Here is a 23321-nt window from a genome sequence, read left to right on the forward strand (position 1 = left end):
GCCCAGGGGTGCTGTGAGCTCCCGAGGGCAGCACAGACGTCAGCACTTGTCATAGAACGTTCTACGGGAGTTTTTTTGGGGGGTCACTGATGCAAAGTGACCTGGTTCCCGACCCCACTGCCTGCTCAGAGCACAGGCCTGAGTCCTTAACACGGTGTTTGGGCCACTGTCCAGCGACTGGGTGACTGTGCTCTGGGACTTCCATCACCCGCAAGGGATGAGCGGTCCTTGGCAGGAGCAGAGACAGACCCTCACTGCATGGTGAGGAGCTGTGAACTATTGCCGAAAGGGGCCGGGGCATGGCAGCCTTCCTGGGCCTCAGAGGCCTCCAGGGAGATGGTGCATGGGGTTGGGGAGGCAGCCAGGATCAGAGTGGCCACACGGCTCTGCAGGGCACCTGTGTGGCAGGAGGACTCTCCGGGCCTCTGAGCTGAAGTGATGCCACTCAACATAGACAGCCAGGCCTGCCAGGGCCAGCAGGACAGACGGGGACGACACTCATGGGGATGGGGACAGTCTGGGTTTGGGGACGAGTGGACAGGTTGGCTGCTGCCTGTCCAGGGGAGGAGGGCAGCGACAGCCGGGAACAGGCAGCAGAGGGGGTCCAGCAGGTTCCTGGCTTCTCATTGGGTGAGTGAGGAGGGAGGAGGAACCTGGGGGCCGTGTGGGCGGGTCTGATCCCTGAGAGGCACAGGGGGCGGACGGCCACACCGGCCAGGAGCCCCTGCTGTGGTCTGAGGTGCACGGGGCCCCTGCCCACCTGTAGGCAGGTGGGAGAGAGGGAAGAACCGTCAGCTGTACCTGCTCAGGCACGATCCACAGGCTGGAGACCATTTCGGAGGCAAATTGCGGGATACAGTTCACAAAACTATCTGAATCAGATGATGGGCTTGTCAGGAAGTTTTCCAGGAACAGCTGGTTTCATTTTGTCTCATTTCCCTCCGATTAAATTCACTTTGTGTATCATGTCACCCAGGCCTGGGTCACACCCCCAGCCATGCTGCTCCTGGACCCCTACTCCCGCCCTCCCTGACCTGAGTCTCAGCTCCAAATGGAGAGACAGACAAGGGAAGAGGTGGGCGCCCGTCACCTCACGGGACACAAGTTCTCCACGCAAAAGGAAGACTCTCTTCTCCTGGTTCTGAACGCTTCTCTCAGCCTGAAACTCCAACAAGCTGGAGACAGGGTCTTACCACCTTGAAGCCACGCAGAAGGCAGACCGGTCTATAGAATGCATTTTCTGCTGGGTCTTCATGCTTCAGCCAAACGTAAAAAAGTGAGGTGTTTTTCCCGACGTACCCTGCTCTTTGCAGCCTGCCTCTCCCAATCAGTCAGGTCCGTGGAAGGGTCGTCCACGGCTGGGGTCAGCTCAGCCCTGCCTGCAGAGCCCTGTGGGCACAGACCCCTGGGGTCCTGCCCCCCCCAGCCCTCTTGTCCAGAGGCGCCAAGTCAGTCCTGCTGGGACCAGCTCTGTGTTCCTTCCCCCTGGCGCCAGGCAGACCCGAATCAGCGAGCCGGCGCTTCCAGGGCCCTGTGGTCCGATCTCCGTCTCCCCTCCCTGGCGGAGTTTCCGCTGCGGCTGTGACAGGCCAGCTGCCTGCTCCACCCTGTCCCCGGACCATGCAGCCTGGTGGCATCTCTGCTGTGCTGACCCCCCCGCCAGCCACTGGGGCTCGGCCACTTTGCAGCAAGACCAGGGCTCTGCATTGCCCGGCCAGCTGGGTGCTTCCCAACAAGTCCCCGAACCTTGGAGATCTGCTTTCTCAGTTTGTAACCAGGTGTCAGAATCGGTGAGCCCTGAGGGCTCTCGGTGCTGTGAGGATGGGGTACATATGCACACGAGACTCTGCGATGGGGGCAAAGTAGTCCCCAGCCCTGCACCCCAGGGCCTCGATGGTGCTCAGCACCCCACTGAGCTGCGGACACCGCCTGTTTCTCTCCACGGAGTGCAGGCCCCAGGAGTGTGGGCTCGCCTCCCGTCTTGCTCGCCGTGTAGACCTGGTGCTCAGTTAATAGCAGGGTGGAATGGCACTTCCGTGGTTCAGCCCAGTATTTGCCGAAGGGAGGAATAGGACGGTAGTGGTGGCCGAGAGGAGTAGAAGGACCTGTGAGAGGGGAAAAGGGCTGGGGAGGGGCGCCTACCCCACAGTCTGGGCCGGGACCTGGGTCCTGCAGGAAAGAGCCAGCGTGGCCCCGAGAGAGGGGTCTCCTGGGGCCACTCTCACATCCCACTGGCTGCCGTGAGCAGAAGAGACCAGTCAAGGGGTTACAGAAGGGGAGACGCAGGGCGAGGGGCCCAGGGAGACAGAGAGACAGCGGTCTGGACACACATGCACGAGCCCCTCGGCACATTCCCTGGAGCAGAGCTATTGCACGGGGCGTCCTGCCTGGAGGCCTTCTCTGCACCGTGCGCGTGGCAGGCCCTGGGCACCTGTGCTATTGGGCGCTCAGCACGTGGCCAGTGTTTTAGCCTCACCACGAAGCTGCCGCCTGTGACTGGTGGCTGCTGACTGAGCGGCACAGCTCTGGAGGAGCGCTGGGTTTTAAAGTTCAAGGAGAAATGTTATTTCTCCCAGGATGGGAGGAAGTACTTGCATCAACACATATCTGATAAGGGGCTGATATCCTCAATATATAAAGAATGCCCACAACACAAGAGCAACCAAACCAACAGCCCAGTTAAAAGATGGAAGAAAAGAACTCGAATAGGCATTTCCCCAAAGAAAATATCCAAAGGGTCAACAGACACATGAAAAGATGCTCGACATTTCTAGTCTTCAGGAAAATGCAAAGCAAAACCGCAGCGAGACCTCACGGCCACCAGGGTGGCTACTGCCAAAGCCCCAGGGAACGACGCTGTGCGAGCCGGTGTGGGGACGCCGGCCACAGCCCTGCCCCGTGCACTGCTGTTGGGGGCAGAAAACGGTGCAGCTGCCGTGGAAAACAGTAACGCGAGCTCCTCGAGAAATCAGAACGAGACCACACGACCCAGCAATTCCACTCTGGGTATTTCACCCCAAAGAACTGAGAGCAGAAACCACACAGATATTTGCACAGCATGATTGGAGTAGTCGTGATTCAGTAGCTGAAAGATGCAGGGAACCCGTGTCCCTGGACGGACGGTGAACAAGGTAAGCATGGTCCCTCCCGGGGGGATGTTACTCCGCCTCAACCAGGGAGGCGGTCCCGACGCCTGCTGCTGCACGGTCAGCCCCAGGACGCGACGCTCAGAGATAAGCCAGACGCTGAGGGGCACACCCGCGTGCTTCCACCCACTCGAGGTCCCTGCAGACGTCGGAGCCACCGAGACGGGGGCACAGGGGAGGTTATACGCCCCCGTGGAAGAGGAGAGGTTCACCGATGCCACCATGTGACGGGGAAAACGGAAAACGGGCGAGCTTGCTGAGGACGGAGACTGGGGGCTGGACAGACGGCCACGCAGGCGCTGGACATCCGCTCACGCTCCGTGCTGAGACCATTTAGAAGCAGCTCCCAGCCGACGCGAGCTTCCAGGGCGTCTCCGAGCACACCTGCGGACTCGGGCCCACGCTCTGCGTCATGCGATGAAATCCCAGTCCTGCAGCTCCCGCCAAACAAAAGGAACGGGCTCCCAGGCTGGCCCGGGCCCGTGGACACCCCAGTGGCTGGGGCTCAGGCGGCACAGCCGGTGGGGCAGCCAGTGAGGCTGCCGCCTCCCGACAACCCAGCCAACGTGATTCTTGGGAAGCCCCCCCATCTGTCTGGTGCTCTCCATTCATTTAAAAAATTGTGGTGAAATAGGAAAAACCCTGGGCAGAGAGACGTCTCGGACAAAAATGTAAAAGGCACAGCTTGGAAACTGCCTTGGCTGCAAGGCCAGCGTTGCTGCACTTTCCTCCTCGAGAGGGGAACGCGACCAAACCCTGATTCTACCCAAGACGTTAACCCTGAGTTAGAAACGTGTTTGGGGCCACAGGAAAAATACGCAGAAGGATTTCCGGGGTTTCCTGCTTTCCCTCCAGCTGGCGGAGCAGCAGCGCTAACAGACCAGGCCCCGGGCGGTGTCCGGCCCGCCGCTGAGCGTCCCCGCGGCCGCGGGGGCCAGGGCTGACGCGGGGCCGGCTGCAGGAGAGGCCTTCTCAGGTCCTTTTGCAATTCATTCCTTTTAAGAGAAGGAGACAGGAAGAAAGCTTTCGTGTCTAGGCCCGCGGCCTTTGATCATTTGATGAGCACAGGCGGGCAGTCGGGCCTCCGGCTTCTCAGGCCAGACAAAGGCGCCCCCACCGCCCGGGGCCGTGCGGCCGGCCCAGGACAAAACCCTGGTGGCCGCTCGCCGGGGCGGCCCGGGAAAGGGCCCCTCGCTGGCCGAGGGGCCGCCCTGCCCTTTGATCTGCCCGAGACCGCGGCCGGGCCGGGTCAGGGGACGGCTCAGTGTGGGCCCCTCAGGCAGAGGGGAGCAGGTCAGGGGCAGAGTGAGGGGTGCCCGATCTCAGAAAGGGCTCAGCACCCGCCCCCCCCCCCCGGGCCGGTTCCACACGGCTGGGCTCACATTCTTGCCGCCAGCCTGCGCTTGCAGTGGAATCTGACAGGACGCGGCAGGCGGGCGGCCGCCGGATGCAGGGGCTCAGCTGGGGTGGGGAGGCGCCGCCTGCCCTGGGCTGTGGCTCCGCTCAGCGCCCGTGCTCTCACACCAGCGAGCTGGGCACCGACCCCCTCCGGCACTGCTGGGGCCCGCTCCTCGGGGGAGCCGGACTCCACGTGGCGGTGTGTGCCCGTGAGGCTGCGTGTCACCTGCCAGCACACACAGATGTCTCCTCAAACGTGCGAGACGACCCACAGTCTCGGAAGGTGTTTGGTTTAGCAGGTGGAAGCACTCTGGGCCTGGTGGTGGGGGTTGAGGGGCAAGGGTGGGAGGAGGCAGGAGACCCGCGGAGACTCTGGGTTCGCAGAAACTGTGCGCTTGCAAATGAAGAGACAGACCCAGTTGATGAGATAGAGAGGCACAAACGACCTTCCCACTAGAGTTAGCTTTGCAGCTCTAAGACCAAGCCACATTATCAAGAGCCGTCGTCTGCACCCGGTTTGCTGGTTCTTTGTCTGCACGCCTCAGCACTGCGCTGCCTCGGGGTGTGAGAAACAGCCTCTGGTGCACGAGCCGGGCCCACTGTCCCCCGACCCCGAAGCCGGCAGGGAGCCTGAGGCACCCTCGGGGTGGGGGCTGCCTGGGCCCCGGCGGCGCAGCACCTGCCCATGCTCTCTAGTCCCAGGCGAAACGCGACGGCCATCGTTTCATGTTCATGCAGCCATATCCTTGGGCTAGAAGTGTGTTCTGCTTTTCTTTTAACCAGGAGAAGATGGAGTAAGAAAGACGCCTGTTTCAGAGTTGCTGGCACTTGTCTGACGATGTATAGAAACCCATTTCTACAACCGGCGTCTGCTCTTATTGCCAGGCAAAGGGTGAAGGGTGGGTTCCTGGAAGCCAGGCGCCCCCACTAAGGACACACGTGTGAGTGTGCGCATGGGTGTGTGCCCACGTAGAGGAGATGGGGTTTTCTCAGGCGGGAAGGAGACCGGGAGATGGCGCCCATCCCAGGGCTCCCTTCCCAAGTCCCCAGACGATGAGGACAAGGAGGGGCCCTGCAGGTCAGGCTGGGGTCTCCCCACTGACATGTGCCTGGTTCCCCCAGAGGCGGGTCCAAGGGAATCTCCCACTTGGCTCTGGAGTGCGCTGGCCTCGCAGGGGACACCTCACAGGTCTGGCGTGTGGAGCATACCAGGGAGCCGCCAGCCCCCTCAGTCCCCGCACTCTCGGGGGCTAAACCCCACCCAAGCCACAAGCTCACCCAGGGTCTGTGCTCAGGTCATAGTCCTCTGAGCCCAAGCACCCAGACGCTGTTACACGCAGGGTGTCTGAAGTGGGGCTACTTCAGAGACAGTCTCCACCAGAGATAAAGGGGGGCTCCTGCAGAGACAGTCTCCACCAGAGAGTCTAGGCTCTGAATTTTGCAAATGCAGTTCTGACAACAGGGAGGGCTTGTTTAAGGCTCGTCTGAGGCACTGCAGCCTTGGAAGATCAACATGGCCTTCTCCCCACTTGTGATGTTAACACAGGATGCCGATCGCCCACTGCGCCCTGAGCCCGGCATGCGACCCCGGGTGGAGGTGGTGACAAAGGAGGACCCTCAGAAATGAACATGCTTGCTGCAAACAGCTTCCCTGCGATTCAGAAAAGGGACAACAGGCTAATTTCCCCATGGCTTCCTGTGACGGCCGCACCGAGGCTGCCATGGCAACACCGTCCGCTGGCGCCTCACAGAGCAGCCGCCACCCGACTCTTACCTTTGGCCATCTTATTGAGAACCATGTCGATCAGGACGTAGGTGCCACTCCTGCCAGCGCCGTCACTGCCAACGGAAGGAGAGAGATGAGGACGCGACAGGCCGTGCTGCCCCCACTCCCCACGTGCCCACGGCAGCGTGTGCCCTCGCGGTCCAGGGGGCCCATGGGAGGAGGGGAGGGCGGGGAACTGGAGAGGAAGAGACACAGAGCTGGGCGTGGGGGGTCAGGGTGGCAGGGGGAGGAAGGAATGGAGGGGGGAGGGAGGAGGGGGAGGGGAGGGGGGAGGGAGGGGAGGAGGGAGGAGGGGGAGGGGAGGGGGAGGGAGGAGAGGGAGGGGAGGGTGGAGGGAGGAAAAGGAGGGGAGGAAGGTGAGGAGGGAATGGAGGGAGGGGGAGGGAAGGAAGGGAAGGGAGGAGGGGGGAGGGGAGGAGGAGGAGGGAGGGGGAGGGGAGGAGATGAAGCTTTCTTCCAGGCTGTGTAACAGCAGTACTATGGATTAGCTATTGTGCCTGTGTTGATTTGTTCCTTTCTTCCCTTTTTCTCCCCTCTTTGGTCAAAGATTCAGCAAATTTTGTCAGGAAAAAAGGAAATAAAGAACTGGCTTGCAGTGTCGGAGGGGACGGCACTTGTATTCGGAGTCTGCAGGGGGCTGGCTGCGGGGGAGGAAGGCTGCGTGCAGGCCTCGGCAGGCCCACCCCGTGGAGGCTGGTCCTCCGCCTATTCATCTGCTCCACCACGGGCGCGTCCGCCCCCATCACCTCCTCCAGCCTCCTTGCAGCCTCCCTCGGCCCCAGGGGAAAGTCCTCCTCTGGACGAGGGTTGTGAGAGTGTTCCGAGCTGTGGCTCAGCAGCAGGCGGCAAGAGGAAAGGAAGGCGGCCTTTCGGGGGCTGCCCGGCGTCTCTGCTCCCTCGTTTGGTGCCCTGAGCGGGCTGTCGGCCCAGCAGGCTGTCCCCCGCCCATGGGCACTCCTGGCGGAACTCGCTGACTTGGCAGGGAAGCGTCTCCGTTTCAGGATCCGGGGACCTGCATGGCCACCGCGTCTGCTCTGTCTCAGACCTGCCGGCCAGCTGGTGGCCCGGAAGCCTGTAGGTTGTCCTTTCACAGCAGAGAGTCACTGGGTTTGGTGTCAACGTATTTCTCAAAGAGCAGAAAAAGGCTCAGGTGGAAAGAGAACCACTCCGCATAGCACTACTGGGTGGGGACACAGCCACGCAGAGGTCACTGGTGCCCCAGTGACATGCTGGCCACCGAAGGCTCCTCCCAGACCAGCCTCGGAACCAACGCCAACTGGAGCTGCTCCTTGGGCGGGTCAAGGGTGTTCTGGTCCACTTCCCAGGGACCCAAACCACTCTGTACTCCTCCTCCCTCAGGGACACACACGACACACACACATACACACCACACAGGGGCACACTCAGATGTGTGCGTGCACTCACATACACACTCACACACTCAGACACACACATACACACCACACAGGGGCACACTCAGATGTGTGCGTGCACTCACATACACACTCACACCCACGCAGACACACTCACATACACACCCACAGAGATACACTCAGATGTGTGCATGCACTCACATACACTCACACACTCAGACACACTCACATACACACCCACACAGGTGCACTCAGATGTGTGCATGCACTCACATACACACTCAAACACTCAGACACACTCACATACACACCCACACAGGTGCACTCAGATGTGTGCATGCACTCACATACACACTCAAACACCCATACCCACGCAGACACACACACTCACATACACACCCACACAGCTGCACTCAGATGTGTGCATGCACTCACATACACACTCAAACACACACACTCAGACACACACACTCACATACACACCCACACAGCTGCACACAGACAGGCGCATGTACTCACATACATACTCACACACTCAGACACACACACTCAGACACACACACTCACATACGCACCCACACAGATACACTCAGATGTGTGCATGCACTCACATACACACTCACACACTCACACACACTCAGACACACACACTCACATACGCACCCACACAGATACACTCAGATGTGTGCATGCACTCACATACACACTCACACACTCAGACACACACACTCACATACACACTCAAACACACATACTCACATACACACCCACACAGGTGCACTCAGATGTGTGCATGCACACATACACACTCACACACCCACACCCACGCACACACACTCACATACACACCCACACAGATACACTCAGATATGTGCATGCACTCACATACACACTCACACACTCAGACACACACACTCACATACACACCCACACAGGTGCACTCAGATGTGTGCATGCACTCACATACACACTCACACACACTCAGACACACTCACATATGCACCCACACAGGTGCACACTCAGATGTGTGCATGCACTCACATACACACTCAGACACATTCTCACACATGCAGATGCACAGACACTGAGACACACACTCAGATGCATGCACACACACGCACACACTCAGATGGATGCACACACTCAGAAATGCACACCCAGACACATGCACAGACACACACTCAGACTAGGGCACGTACACACACGCATGCACACACTCTTGACGGAATGGGCAGACTTGGTGTTTGGTCTTTGGAGACCTAGTTCTTCTTTATCCCAGGCAGAGGGAACAGTCTGTGAGACATTCTGGAAGACAGAGCACACTTCTTCACTGGTGCCGGCAGGGGCGGAGCCCACCCTTGCAGGGAGCTCTCTTCCAGGAGCTCTCTCTTCCAGGCTTGGTGTAACCTTCTCAAGGACACGAGCCACTGAACTTCCACCCAAAGGCCACTCCTTTGATTCCAGGTTCTGTCCCGTCCGCCAGTGGCCCCGAGTGCTTGGCACAGGTCCCACATGTCTGCAAAGGGTGTTGGGCTGACAGCACACACACACCATCTCAAGGTGCTTGTGTAGCGGCCCCGGGAGGTTTAGCATAAAATAAGCTATTATCCTCTGTTTCCTTAAGAAGCACCAGTTAGATATGTTATTAAGCAATTAGGAAGCTGAGCTCCTACATCCAACAGTGTTTACTTTTGAGGCAGCGGACACACGTAATCCAGGGTGAAGCTGTACTTGCCTGCAGTGGACAATTATTGGACAAGAGCGTCCCCTGTAGCACTTGTTTACTTTTCTGAAACAAAGAGAGACACAGAAGTTATGGCGATGCGCTAGGCTCCGCAGCAGTCACCAAACGGCCGCAGCCAAAGCAGACAGGCCTTCCTGTGGGCATTGTTCTCCAATGGCCTGTTCTGACAAAGAAAAGCAAAATTACACACACATTTTCCAAGGCTTATTTTTCTTTCCAATATTACATTATTAGACAGAGCTTTGAAAACAATTCTTACATTTGCGCAGGTTGCCTTTTCCCTTAATAAGCATGAACTCTGGCCTTGAGTCGACCGGCCCATCGGCTTGGGCCCCCCACGCCCCGTCCCCTCCGCCTTCCCTCCTGTTGCTCTAGTTCCTTTGACTTTCGTCGTTGTGGCATGTCTAGACTCGTTACGGAAATTTTTGAGTTCAGCAACTTACACACTGAATTTCTCACAGTCTAGACACCACACTAAATGTACTCTTACCGTGACATCTCAAAACATCATCTTCAAGACATTTCTTGACCTGTCAGTTTTGTAAGGACATCTAAATTTTGGAGAAACCTCAACTATGTCCAAGACAAATTTTTCCACTTTTATAAACCTGATTTTATGTAAAACAACCCTGTTGTGCAGATTTTAGATCAGAGTTTATGCAAATTAACAAGAAGCATAGATTAGAATTTTGTACCCAAGTCCTAAATCAAAACAGAGCACAGTTTAATATTCACTGTGTAAGCTCGAAATTTCTTGTAATTCAACGAAAGACATAAACATGTTTACAAAGTACATCCAAGTTCTTAGGAAAATCTTCCTAAATGAAGAAAAGCAAACAGTGAGCTTTGGTTAATTGGAAGGAAAAGTGTGTGAGTGGGTGTGTAAGACGGGCTGTGAGTGTGAATTTACACAATTTAAGACGGAAAATAAAATTTTGAAAAGGATGATGGTGGAGAAAAACCTCTTACTTCATGGTGGAAATGGGAAAACGTCACATTTCTCTGCTAAGGCTTGTCCGCTCAGCACGGAGATAGCTGAACGTGGACTTTCACTCAGTGGGTCCTTTTGCCATGGAAGCCTGAGATGGTGTGGGGCTGGGAGGAAGCCCAGGCTGGGGTCTGATGGAGGAGCTGAGGGGTATTCCAGAATCACGTAAAATGACGCTAATGCCCAGACATCGGAGCTGGGCTGAGCTCCCACTTACACTGTGGCCTGAACAGAACAGGTGCCTCTAAGGGAGGCCCCACCCTCCTGAGCAGCAGCAGGGCCGGCGGGCCTGGCTGTGCAGTCCCGGTGAGACGGGCCTGGAGGTGGCCACGCCTGGGCCCAGCCCTCCGGCTGGAGGTGAGGACCGGGCGCGCAGGCTGCTCCCTGAGGCCATGCAGTCGCCACTGAAGCAGCGGCTCCCTGCTTGGGCTGGCAGCCGGGCCAAGGCTCGGGGCAGAGGGAGAGGATGGCTCAGAGCTGAGGGCGCACGGGCATGCGGTCCCCAGAAAGTGCTCTGCCCTCTGAGGATGAAAGATATTGGAAAACAGACCCGCCCACTCCTCCTTCTAAACCTCCCTTTCCGGACTCCGGTTGTCAAGGCAACGGGAGCTTCAGCTCTGACAAAACAGATGCCGGACCCCGAGGACGTGCCTCAAGTGTGAGCGGTGGGGAGCCCGCCAGCCCCATACAGGTTATGTGTGTGCGTGTGCACAGACGTGTGTCAGGCGTGATGCACGCACTGTGTGTATGTGTGGAGCCGGGAGCTGGGGCGGCTTGCCGCTACAGGCCCGGTGCCTTCGGAGGGCGAGTCATCCTGGACCCTTCTTAGTGTCCACATCCTTAATGTGTGGACCACCTTGGCTGGGCCCCTCCAGTTATATTTCCTGCCTGAAGGTCCTGCCCGTGTTTCTATAGGCTAAACCCAACTTTTGGTCAGTCACCCAGTTTTGCTCATTTTTTTTTCTGATGGGACCAAGCACAAACGGGTCCATTAACAAAGAAATAAACAGAACACGAAGACAGTCTTCTTTAAACTGTGCTGGTTTGGCCAAGAATAACATAGGGAGTCGGCAGACCAGCGGAGCTTCCTGTACAGCTGGTCAGGCCGCCCTTTGGCAGAACACAGTGAGCATCGCCTCCCTGGCTAAGAATCGTCACTGAGACGCGGGTTCCTGGCTGCACTGGCTTCCCCGTGCCTGCAGTCCCGGCCTCTCCTGTGGCACCTGTCTAAAGTGTTATTCTTGCACGTGTGTTGTGACCGGCTGCCTCGGGGGGCCCCCAGGGAGGTCTCACTGCACTTTGACATCCACGCCAGCCCCACCCTGTGCTAACCCTACTTGTCGACAGCCATGAGTAACCAAGGAGGCGAGCAGGGAGGTCTGGGGTGCTGCTGCGGTGGAGAAGTTTATCACAGAGAACCAGGCACTTGTGTTATTACCACACAGAGCATCACAAAGGGCAAAGCAGAAGCAGCACAGAGTCCACACAGCGTCCATCTGGTCGACCCGAGACAGAGACGCGGGTTATTCATGGAGAAGAGCAACACACGGCTGTCTGGTTTACTTTACTGGAACAAATCGTCAGTCAGCAAGAGGCCAAACATTGAGAAAAGTGGCGACCGCGTATACTGCAACAGGAGGAATTCGCCGAGAGAGAACGGTTAGTGATACAAACCGACCCGTGGGTCACTGCGTGAGAGGGAACCGCCATGCAACCACCAGCAAGCAAAGGCCAGAGGGCGTGAGAGGCTCAGAAAGGGGGCTTCCCACACTGCCCCTGCAGCAAAGTCACAGTTTCCAATGATCACTTTTGTGACTATGCAACTGGGCTCATATTACTAGCTGCAACATCACAAAAATGACACTGGCCACCGCTAATTAGCTGGCAAAGTAAGGCTTGTCCGTTTCTACAGAGAGCGGCGTTAGTGGCTGTCAGCGCACACAGCCACGAGAGAGAGGCAGAGACGGAGAGAGTTCTAGAGCAAAGCCCTCGTGTGTGATGCTAATTATCTCTTAGCTTAGCAGTTTCTCTTTAAAGTGTAAATGTGCTCCCTCTGGGCGCCAGAAATATTTAATTACACATCTCGGTCTCTGATGAACGCGCTCGGCCAGAGAGGGAATGAGCTGCGTCTATTGTTCAGAGGGGGCCCCGCAGCCCACTGCCCTGCAGTGACCAGCGTCTTCCCAGCCGTCTCCTCTGCCGGACAGAGAGTCACAGAGTAGCGACCGTGTGTGAGCACCACGCGCCCTGAGGATGTGACGAGACCAAGGCCTGGGGCCACGTGAGCAGCCCCGACCGTTGCTGAGGGCGGGCCGGCCTTCCCCAGCGAGATGGGCCCGCGGGCCCGTACGCATCTCATTTCCCGAAACCTTCTCGGGCCCTGTCTCCTGGGACTCTGGAGAGAGGGAAGCGGGGGAATCCGCTCTGTCTTCCGACGCACTGCACACACAGAGGGTGGGTTGTGGATTGTCCGATTCCACACACGGGTGTGGAGCTAGAAACACGCCCCTAGGCACATATGAGCAAGTACGCCCGCCGGAGCGCGGGGGTGGCCGGCTGCGCAGCTGCACCCGTTCTGCCAGTACTGACCGCTTTTTGAAGATTCTATCAGGAAATGGGCTCTAAGCGAGGTTTTTAGAAATAAACTTGTATTAAGAAAATGTAAAAAATGACCAGGCGATTGGGATGGGTGGGGGCGGGGGGCACGTCTGGTGTGTGCCATGCGCCCCCTGCCTCCCTGGGGACGGACTGAGGGTGACGGGTGTGACGCCAAGCAAGTGTCTCTCCGGGAGCTGTTTCACGTGCTATTTGATACAAAGGATTATCCAGTAAAAAAGAGAAAACAAACCCTGCTTTGTTTTTCCAAAGTGGACTAAAAGGGAGAGAAGTGGTATCAAAGTAAGCTTCAGAATCTGCCCCAATTGAAGAAACCCAGCTTTATGCTGGAAGCCCAGCTTGAGGACAGCAGCACTTGCCACACCCAGGGCCACGTGTCTGTGAACACGTGTCTGTGAACACGTGTCTGTGAACACGTGTCTGTGAACACGTGTCTGCCAACTGTTCAGACACAAGTCAGTTCCCATCATGCGCAATTCAAGTGCGTTACAGCGTGTTTTGTCTTGACTCTCCAATTTTCTGCTTTGAAGGTTTACTGGGAGCCTACTTCCAATCAGTAACATGTAAGGGAGGTTCCAGGGAGCGTAGAGCATGGCTCTGGGTAGCCCTCAACACCTTCATTTTCTTTCTAGATGTTTAAAACAGTCCGTTTCAAAACTGCACCACAGATACAGGGTTACATGTGACCCCAGGCCAGGCGTTTATCCAAGGTCACCCATTAGCTAGTCATCTGGGCCTCATTCTCACCACCATCTCTAAGCAGCTGAGTAGCCAGAACTCCGGGCTGTATTCATCCATACCTTGTGAAATATGAACCCCAGGAATTCTGCCCCACTGAAGAATCTTACTGATAACCATGGCCACATTTCCAGAATTCTAAGATACCCAGCTCCCCTAGCGTCTAACACCTCTAAAGCTACAGACGCCTTGCAACCAACATGTGAGTTACCACAATCTGCCTCCTCCTCTCCTCTGCAGATAACACGGATGTACCTGTGACGGACAAGCATAAGACAGACGGCACGTCTTACAGCAAACAGCCCCTCAGACCCAGATGTCCTCTCTCTCTGGGGACAACCCGAGTGTGCTACCCCACTGGCGGGCCGCGGGTCTTACCTGCGGAAATCCAGGAGGGACCTGGTGGAGGAAGGCAGCCCCTGGTCACACCAGCTCAGGAAGTGGAACTGTGTCACTGTGCGCGTCTCGCTGGTCTGCAGGTTCTTCAGGTAGAAGCTCCTCACGAGGAAATCCTCGCACCAGATGTGCTCAGAGACCAGATGCACCTGGTGGGGGGAGCGGACAGGGCAGGGGCGGGGCAGAGAGCATGTCGGCTGGGGCCCGGCTCCCCGGGCGTGGAGCCACTTTGGGGGAGAGGGCTGGGGACCCTGAGGGCAGACTGCACATGGCAGGCAGGGGGCCTGTCCAGCTTTCCAAGTTCAACACGGTTTACACAAAAGGTCACTTTGTGCTTTTTGTGTTTACATGTCACTCAGGGGCAAAATAGTCAAATTATTGGGAAAAAATGCGTTACGATCAAAATGAGTCCACTTTCTGTCTTTTCTAAGCCATATAAACTTCCAAGAAAATTCACCAGAAAAAAATTATACTTTTGGACAAAAACTCAAAACGGGGTTCTATTCTCACTGGCCTTTCATAAGAGAGGCCCCACCCAGCTGCAGAAAGACGAAACCGAAAGGTTCGTATAGACGCTGCCAGGCCGTGACCGCTGGGAGCCCAGGGCAGGGACCCCAAAACCATGACCAGCTTAGAGGGGAACATCCGGGCGTCTGAGGCCAGCCCTCCTGAGGGACTCTGGTGTTCTGACGAATTTCAATGGGAAACAAAGTCGGAGGCACACTCTGGTGTTGGTGTAACTGCCCGAAGTTATTCACTTCCTTCTTGATGTGGGCAAGAAGCCAGCCGAGGAACCGAGCTGCCCAGCAGGGGACCCGCGAATCAAAAGGCCGAGTGGGCGCTACAGACACAGGGCCCGGGAAGCAGCGGGAGCCGGGGTGCAGGCGGGCCGCGAAGAACCAGGGTCAACAAGGCTGCTTCCTGAAAACAGGCCCCCGCGAGGTCCTTTCTTGGGTGCTTTCTGGCTGAATTTGGATTCACGGAATTTAAAAATGGAAACCACGCCATTTCTGGCAGAGTTCCCGTGGCACGGCTGTCTGCAGGGTCTGCTGACCGCAGGGCTGGGCAAACCTCCTGGGGCGTCCAGGGACGTGGGCCCGGGGTCTGCCCAGGACGGCCCGCCCACAGCTGCACACCCCCTGCCACGCCGGCGGCGCCCTGGGAGGTACCTCGTAGACGTGGTAGAGGCTGGCGCCCTCGTCCGGCCAGTAGTGGTAGCACTGCCGGACGCCGTTCTCCGAGAGGGGCGTCAGCATGACGATGACCACGCAGCCGCTCTCCCACACCATCTGCGGACCAAGACGCGGGTGAGGCGCCGAGCCCGCCACGTGCGGAGTCAGCGCCGCAGACGCACGGCGCACGCGGGCCCGTCCCCGGGAAACCGGTCAGTTGCCGAGCCCGCCACACGCGGAGTCAGCGCCGCAGACGCACGGCGCACGCGGGCCCGTCCCCGGGAAACCGGTCAGTTGCCGAGCCCCGCCACACGCGGAGTCAGCGCCGCACACGCACGGCGCACGCGGGCCCGTCCCCGGGAAACTGGTTCCTCAGGCGGTGCGCTCTGCCTTTGCAGCTGAGTCCACGGGCCCACAGCCTGCACGTTCCAGGAGACGTTGCAAACAGGATGTAGTAAACCCGTTCCACGCCTTAACACCCCCTGGGTTCCCTGCTCTGCTCAGCCACGGGTCCTCCCTGCCGGTCTCTGACGCGCCACAAACAGGCCACTGGGCATCCCGTGCTGGGCCCCAGGCGGGCAGCCTGCCGGCTCGGACACGCCGCTGTTGTGAGGGACCCGGGGGGAAGTCACGGGCACGTGTGTGTGCTCGTCGCCACCGTGGGGCCAGAGAAGTGGTCTGCTTTGTGGAGCTGCTATCCCACCCGAAGCTGACTCTGGAAGATTCCTGCCCACGTGCGTTACAGAGAGTGTGTGCCCATTTCTACCAAAATACAGCAGCTCTGCCCAAAGGAGAGGGCATCCTGAACGGACAGTCGTCCACCGCAGCCCCTACACCAGCTCCAGGATGCGCAAATGGACCACATTTGAACACCAGACCCGGTGAAGACACAGAGGCCCTCGAACCCGGCTCCTTTTCAGACACGTGTCACGGCTGGTGGCCGTGCACGTGGCGCTCAGTCGCTCAACTCACTGATTCTAAGGGATCTCCGAGCAGCCTGAGGACCTGCTGGCACGTTAAGTGCAGTGACGAAGTCTCCGCATTCCCTGTGCTGGGTTACGCTAACTTCTCAGAAGATTTTATAAACAACTGCATCTAGACGTGAAGTTTGTATCTGAGCTTCCATTTCTTGAAAACATAGATTTAACAATCCGATTAAGATCTTGTAGTTTATAAAATCCACATAACTCGGGTATTAAATGCTTTCTCGTCATGTTCTTGTTACTAAGTTCCCCTTTAAATTATATTCTGAAAGTCAGATGTGTGCACGATATAGTCTCTTTTAATATTGGTTCATCCCCACCCCCGTGATAGAAACAGCTAATATTCTTAAGGCCCCTCATGGTGTATCATCTGCGGTGGAATTTAATGGGACTTGCTGCGATGTTTACAAAAGAGCCACACAAATAGGAATTGCGCTCGAGCCCACACGCTCCCTTCTTCTTCAGTGCAAATCCAACAGCTCAAGGCGGATGCCCTGCTCTAAGCTTTGCCGGCTCCCAGACTGGCCCTAATCGGCCCTTCTCGCACGCCGTGGTTTAATGTGCCTGGAGAAGGTACGGAAGCTCATTGAAGCCATTAGGAAAATGAGCAGAAACACAGGTTTTATGAGTGTAATAAAAACACAATGATCTGGGCCATAAACTAATCACCGAGGCTCTGCTGTACCCCCAAGTGTGGAATCAGGAAGCCCTCCCCACCGAGGTTCCTTCCGTCCAGGGACGCTCGGGGCTTTCTGAAGGTGTGGTTGAGAGTGAATCCAAATGAAACAATTTAGACCAACAACTCCAAAAGCACCCCAGGGGATAATACTTCTTTTTAGGTCACCGTGTGGAAGCAGAGAGGGACTGATTAAATCGAAGCTGTCTCACCCGCTTGGGCACCCACTCCCTGCCCACCTCCCACCGCGGTGCCCTGCTCACAGGGCTGGACTTCAGGGCACACCAGGGAATCCACGGTGGGCTTTGGAGGGAACACAGGGTCTGGTGAAAGTCCCGGTCACATAGGGTCCGTTTCTGGATGGGAGATCACACTCTTTCCGGGTCAGTTTCACAGGGTTGTGCCCGGCAAGAGAAAGGCACGACTTCTATGCCCCATCTTTGAGATACCTCCTGCACTCTCTTCAAGGAAGCCGGCAGCAGCCTGGAGTCCTCTCTGATCCTGCTGTGGTCCCCTGAAGCAGCGGCTTTGCTGAGCCGAAGAGCGGATGGTTGATACCAGAAACGGCACTTTCTACACTTCCCGTTTGGTTAGGGCTCAGACAGCACAGTGCCGTGGAGCATGCGGCACAGTTACTGGGCACCTAACACAGGTCAGGACACCACAGGCCACGGCAGGGGGAGGGGGATCGGGCCGTAACATCTTTCGGTGGCAAAAAGTGGGTTCCTTCTCCCAAACAGGAGGCAGGCACTGCCGGTCCTGGGTCAGATGAAACATGATCTTGGGCGGGGATCCCAAGGACAGGTCCCGGTGCTGTGCTTGGAGAACAACCAGAAATGCCCCTTCTCCTGAGTGTCTCCTCAGACGCCCGGCACCAGCTGTGAAAGGCCACCCTGAACGCCCGCGATCACCTGGCGGTGGCGGCGGGGAGCGACGGGCCCCGGTGGCAACGTCGCTGCTTCACCAGCGGGCGTGTCATGGGAGTCGGGGCGGCGGCTCAGGGGTCCTGGGCTGCGCTCAGATGCTCAGTCGTGTCCGACTCTGTGCGACTCCATGGACTGTAGCCCGCCAGGCCCCTTTGTCCCTGGGATTCTCCAGGCAAGAATACCGGAGTGGGTTGCCATTCCCTTCCCCAGGGGATCCTTCCCAACCCAGGGACTGAACCCGCATCTCTTACGTCTCCTGCACTGGCAGGCAGGTTCTTAACCAGTAGCTTGGCCTCAGGGGTCCTGGGCTTTCATAAAACACACCGGCGACGACCTACACCCCCAGCCCGTCTGTGGCACTCAGAGGCCACCCAGGGAAGGGACACGTGATGATAACACAGCTGACACGGCCGAGCACAGGAGCCCGTTCACGGCCATCAGACCCGGGCACGCGGAAGGGCTAACACGCAGCAGTTCAGACCTGGGCGTGCATGACGCGGAACATGCACTTTGGCGGCTGTTTCATCCAAATGAGTAAGCTTCCCAGGCGAATCAGGACAGGTAAAGTCTGCCTGCAGTGCAGGAGACGTTGGACAGGACAGGTGGGTTGGATTCCTGGGTCAGGAAGGTCTCCTGGAGGAGGAAATGGTGACCCACTCCAGTATTCTGGCCTGGAGACGCCCATGGACAGAGGGGCCTGGTGAGCCACAGTCCACGGGGTCACAGAGGCAGACCCGACTGAGCGACTAAACAACAGCAAGTTCACCAACAGTTGGTTAAAAAAGAAACGCCGCGCTGCTCTTGGCTGTGGGCTGGACTTTGTCCCTGAAATGACACGCTGACGTCTTAACCCCTGCCACCGATGATGGCGGCCTGATTTGCAAAGAGGGTCTCTGCAGATGTCACCGGGATAAGAAGGCGAGGTTCCGATGCATCAGGGTGGGGCCAAATTGAGCACAAAGGAGGGAGACGCGGGCTGAACGCAAGGATGGTGCTGCCGGAACACGCAGTCCCTGCGAGCAGGACGGAGCCTCGTCTCGGTGCTTCGGAGCCGGGAGAACAGCCCTGCCGGCACCAGGGCTGGACTCGGCCTCTGGAACTGAGAGGGAGCATGCTTCTGCAGCTTTCGGCCGCTCCATTTGTGGAAATCTGTCATGGCACCGCAGGAAACGAACACACTCACCAAGGCCCGGCTTCTATGCCAGGCCCCGAATCGTCCGCAGGACTCGGGACATGTCCGTTCGAACCTTCTTTTATTCATCGAATTACACCAGACGGAAGGAAACTGTAGATTCTCTTCACCCGAAGTCTTTCTTGAGTACCAAGTGTATAGCAAAAAAAAAAAACAACAAAAAACTCCTTCGGAGTGCATTGAAGCCTGATTAAAGGCAGGCGGTCTGCGTGGACAGGTCAAGTCTGGGGCCGCCTGCTCTGCAAGGAGCTCTGGTCCCTCCGGGGGCACGCGTCCCCTCCCCTTCCCCGCACGTCCTGTGAAGCCCCCTCCACCTTGTTCTGTTCTCGTCTGTGTGGGCACGGCTTTCTTCCACCAGACTGTCAGCTCCTTGAAGACGGCAGCCCGTCTGGCTGCCAGCTCTACCTCCAAGGCATCTGGCGCCAGGCTTTATTATAGTTGATGCTTAGTTGAAAACAATACATATTTTAAAAAGAGACCATTTGACTGCCTCTCTGAAAAGAGAACTCAAAGAAAACGCTATCAAAGGCTCGCCTGGCAGAGTCCTCCCAGGACCTGTTCGGTGCAGACACGTGCCTCTTGAAAGCCCATGTGCTGTTTGCACGCCTGCTGCAGCGGCCGCTACGTGAAGTGGAGACAGCTTTTCTCCAGAGCAGGCCGAGCATGCCCCTCCATCCCTGACGCATGATTCGTTTCCGCTGCCAACTTCTTTTCAGGTGGAGGAGAGATCAGCTTAAGCCTGGCAGTGAGCATGCTGACAAAGGGCTCTGAGAACACATTTTATGTCAATCGGCTGGAACCACGCACTCTGAAATCGATTAAAGAAGAGAAAACAGCAGTGTCTGAGCACCTTCTGCAGAGCAGACCCCCAGTCCTGCTCCCGCGCTGTCCAGAGGACAGTCGTAAGAAGCCTGCCCTGAAGTCTCCCAGCCTCGGGTCTGTTTCCGCCACACAGTCACCGGTCCTGAGTCAAGCTGTGAGTGAGGCAGCTGGCGATCTGGCTAAACATGAATGAAGGTGACGAAATCTTCACTATGTCTCGATGCAGGACTCATAACACAAACCCACCTGGTTTGTTCCTCTGTGAACAAATCAGTCAGCATGGGCCTCCTTCGCAGGTAAAACCCCAAAGTAACGGGAGCAAAGCCAATACTTAATCCTGACCCTCAGGAAGGGCTGAGCAGGGAGGAAGGAGTCTCGCAGATATTAAGATCGGACCCAGGGCTTCCCTGGTGGTCCAGTGGTTAACAGTCGGCCTGCCAATCCAGGGGACACGGGTTCAATCCCTGGTCCAGAGGATCCCACATAGCACGGAGCCGCTAAGCTCGTGCAGCGCAGCTACTGAGCCTGTGCTCGGCAACAAGGGGAGGCCCTACAGTGACAAGCCTGCGCCCCAACACTAGAGAGTAGTCCTTGTTCGTCACAACCAGGGAAAGCCTGAGTGAGCCAACGAAGGCCCAGAGCATCTAGAAATAAATAAGCAAATAAATGAATCTTAAAAAAAAATGTGACCTGAGCTCAAGTCAGTCCCGATGCTGATAAACTGTAGCAGCCCCTCTGGCTGCTTTCCCGCCAGCTGTGTTTGTGCCCAGGCAGGAAGGAGAGGCATCTACCTAGAAACACTTGCCCGTTCACTGGAGTCCAGCAAGCGTCCTTTTGCAAAGACAGAATGGCCCGCTTCTCTCTGAGCAGAGGTGAGGCGGCTCGTGTGTGCCACTCAAGCATCTCCACAGCGAGGCCACGCACAGACCAAGCTGCCTGTTCCCTTGAGCCTCATGCAGCTGCCGCAGAGGTGTTTCTGCCAGGTTCTCGGCTGTGTGGGAAGCCGCCTGAGGCCAGACATGCTGTCGCTTAGGAGCACTTACAGCCCCTGGGCTGTGTGCACGTTTCACGTTTAATACACGCGTTGACGTCTTAGGCAAAAGCGCCACTCAGGCTGTCATCGTTTCAAAACCAGGACCCGACGTAGATGAATCAGATCCACTTGTGAACCAAGGGAAGAAGGAGGAGAAAAGAGGAGAAAAAGTCAAAGAATGAATGAAAAAGAATTAAAGAAAGAAGAAGGGAAAGACAGATGAGGGAGCTGATATCACACACGAAAGCAGGATGTTTTCTGCTGAGGGCCGTAAGAATCAGTTAAAAAGGAAACCCAGGCTGTGTTTTTCACGCCAGCCTGAGCTCTGACCCACATGCCCGGTGGGAGGACACACATATATCTGGGTGCCAGGCACGCCATGCCCAATCACACACATGGCACGTTTCCCAAATCCCACCTTGACGTAAGATGATCTGACAAAAGTTTTCTTTTATCTATAAAGGTTTGTGAATTCATGTGCAGAAAATTCAATCAGAACAAATGTTTGAAGAAAAACGTCCTAGAAAATCTAGGGCCTGTGGTTAAAATGCTTCTGAAACACAGAAACAAAAGATCAGGTTTTTCTTAGGAAACTCACAGTCCTCAATTCCTGTAGTCCTTTAATTTAATCAGATAATCCTGCTTATTTAACTTCTATGCAGAGTACATCATTCAAAATGCCAGGCTGGATGAAGCACAAGCTGGAATCAAGATTGCCGGGAGAAATATCGATAACCTCAGATATGCAGATGACATCACCCTTATGGCAGAAAGTGAAGAACTAAAGAGCCTCTTGATGAAAGTGAAAGAGGAGAGTGAAAAAGTTGGCTTAAAACTCAACATTCAGAAAACAAAGATCATAGCATCTGGTCCCATCACTTCATGGGAAATAGATGGGGAAACAATGGAAACAGTGACAGACTTTATTTTTTGGGCTCCAAAATCACCGCAGATGGTGACTGCAGCCATGAAATTAAAAGATGCTTGCTCCTTGGAAGAAAAGCTATGAACAACCTAAATAGCATATTAAAAAGTAGAGACATTACTTTGCTGACAAAAGTCTGTATAGCTATGGTTTTTGTGTATGGATGTGAAACCTGGACCATAAAGAAGGTTGGGACCCAAAGAATGGATGCTTTCAAACTGTGTTGCTGGAGAAGACTCTTGAGAGTCCCTTGGACAACAAGGAGATCCAACCAGTCAATCCTAAAGGAAATCAGTCCTGAATATTCATTGGACGGAATGAGGTTAAAGCTGAAGCTCCAATACTTTGGCCACCTGATGCGAAGAGCCGACTAATTAGAAAAGATCCTGATGCTGGGAAAGATTGAAGGCAGGAGGAGAAGGAGACAACAGAGGATGAGATGGTTGGATGGCATCACCGACTCAACAGACATGAGTTTGAACAAACCCTGGGAGATGGTGAAGGACAGGGAAGCCTGGCATGCTGTAGTCCATGGGGTCGCAAAGAGTCGGACACGACTGAGCAACTGGACAACCAATTAGATAATGTGCTCCAGAATCAGTCAGTCTGTAAGTTAACAGCCCTCGAGTCCAGTGCTCCATCCACAGCCTCTTGACATCAGAACCGGCACCTCTGCAAGCCCTCCTCGCCCATCACTTGCTGCCCAGGGCTCGTATAGGATGAAAGAGGAAGTGACTGCATGGGCATCACAGGGACAGGGACTGGGGACCTCCTGCTCGGTGTCCCGCCTCTTAGGACCACCAGAAGCCACGAGCCCTGAGGTGACGTGGTCTCTGAGCCAGTGGGTATGATTTGACCGGGCGTCCTGCAGACTGGGGGGAGGTGGGTGTCTGCAAGGGTCACCTCTGGCTGCTCCAGGCTAGGCTCCTGGGGGCTTGGTGGTACTAGCTATAACGGGGTCACCCTTAGCTGACCTGCCAGAGGTGGGGGCGGGGGCTGCTGCCTTGCGGCTCCCTGTCTGCTGGACCCACCACCGCCCGGGTGCACTGGTCAGTCGTGGAGCTCATCACTGCAGTTCTCATCATAAGTTCTTGGAGGAAAACTGTTAGGTTCCTTGGACCTCCCACAGCCCTCCACTCGGGTCTCTCCTTGTCCATCCTAAGAGCGGTGACTGATGGGTGCTGAGGAGCTAAAGTTCTTCAGTTAAACCAAGCCCCACTGCTTGGAAAAGAAAGTACATTGCCCCAGTGAAGACTTCATAGTAGAATATACTTTCAGAAAGTGGGAAATAGAAAGCAATAGGTGGACTTTTTTCTTGGTAAAATGTTAATAAGTGTCCGTACTAATTGGGCACCAGCTGAATTCCAGCTGCCTTCAGTGCCTGTACCTGGGGGTCGGGGCCCAGCT

The 23321-nt window shown here is 56.3% G+C and overlaps 1 protein-coding gene across 2 annotated transcripts in view; it reads right to left on the reverse strand.

Annotated features, from left to right (window-relative positions):
• The window catches only part of PTPRN2 (protein tyrosine phosphatase receptor type N2), a 611715-nt gene that overhangs the window by 8780 nt on the left and 579614 nt on the right, over positions 1-23321 (reverse strand). For both annotated transcript variants that reach the window (XM_055591390.1, XM_055591389.1), the window contains 4 exons: positions 15355-15474; positions 14168-14334; positions 9439-9492; positions 6319-6383 (listed from right to left, as the gene is read on the reverse strand). In XM_055591390.1, coding sequence (XP_055447365.1) covers positions 6319-6383; positions 9439-9492; positions 14168-14334; positions 15355-15474 — 406 coding nt within the window. The remainder of the gene's footprint in view (positions 1-6318; positions 6384-9438; positions 9493-14167; positions 14335-15354; positions 15475-23321) is intronic.

The sequence above is a fragment of the Bubalus kerabau genome, chromosome 8 (assembly GCF_029407905.1).
Source record: "Bubalus kerabau isolate K-KA32 ecotype Philippines breed swamp buffalo chromosome 8, PCC_UOA_SB_1v2, whole genome shotgun sequence".
Classification (NCBI taxonomy): domain Eukaryota; kingdom Metazoa; phylum Chordata; class Mammalia; order Artiodactyla; family Bovidae; genus Bubalus; species Bubalus kerabau.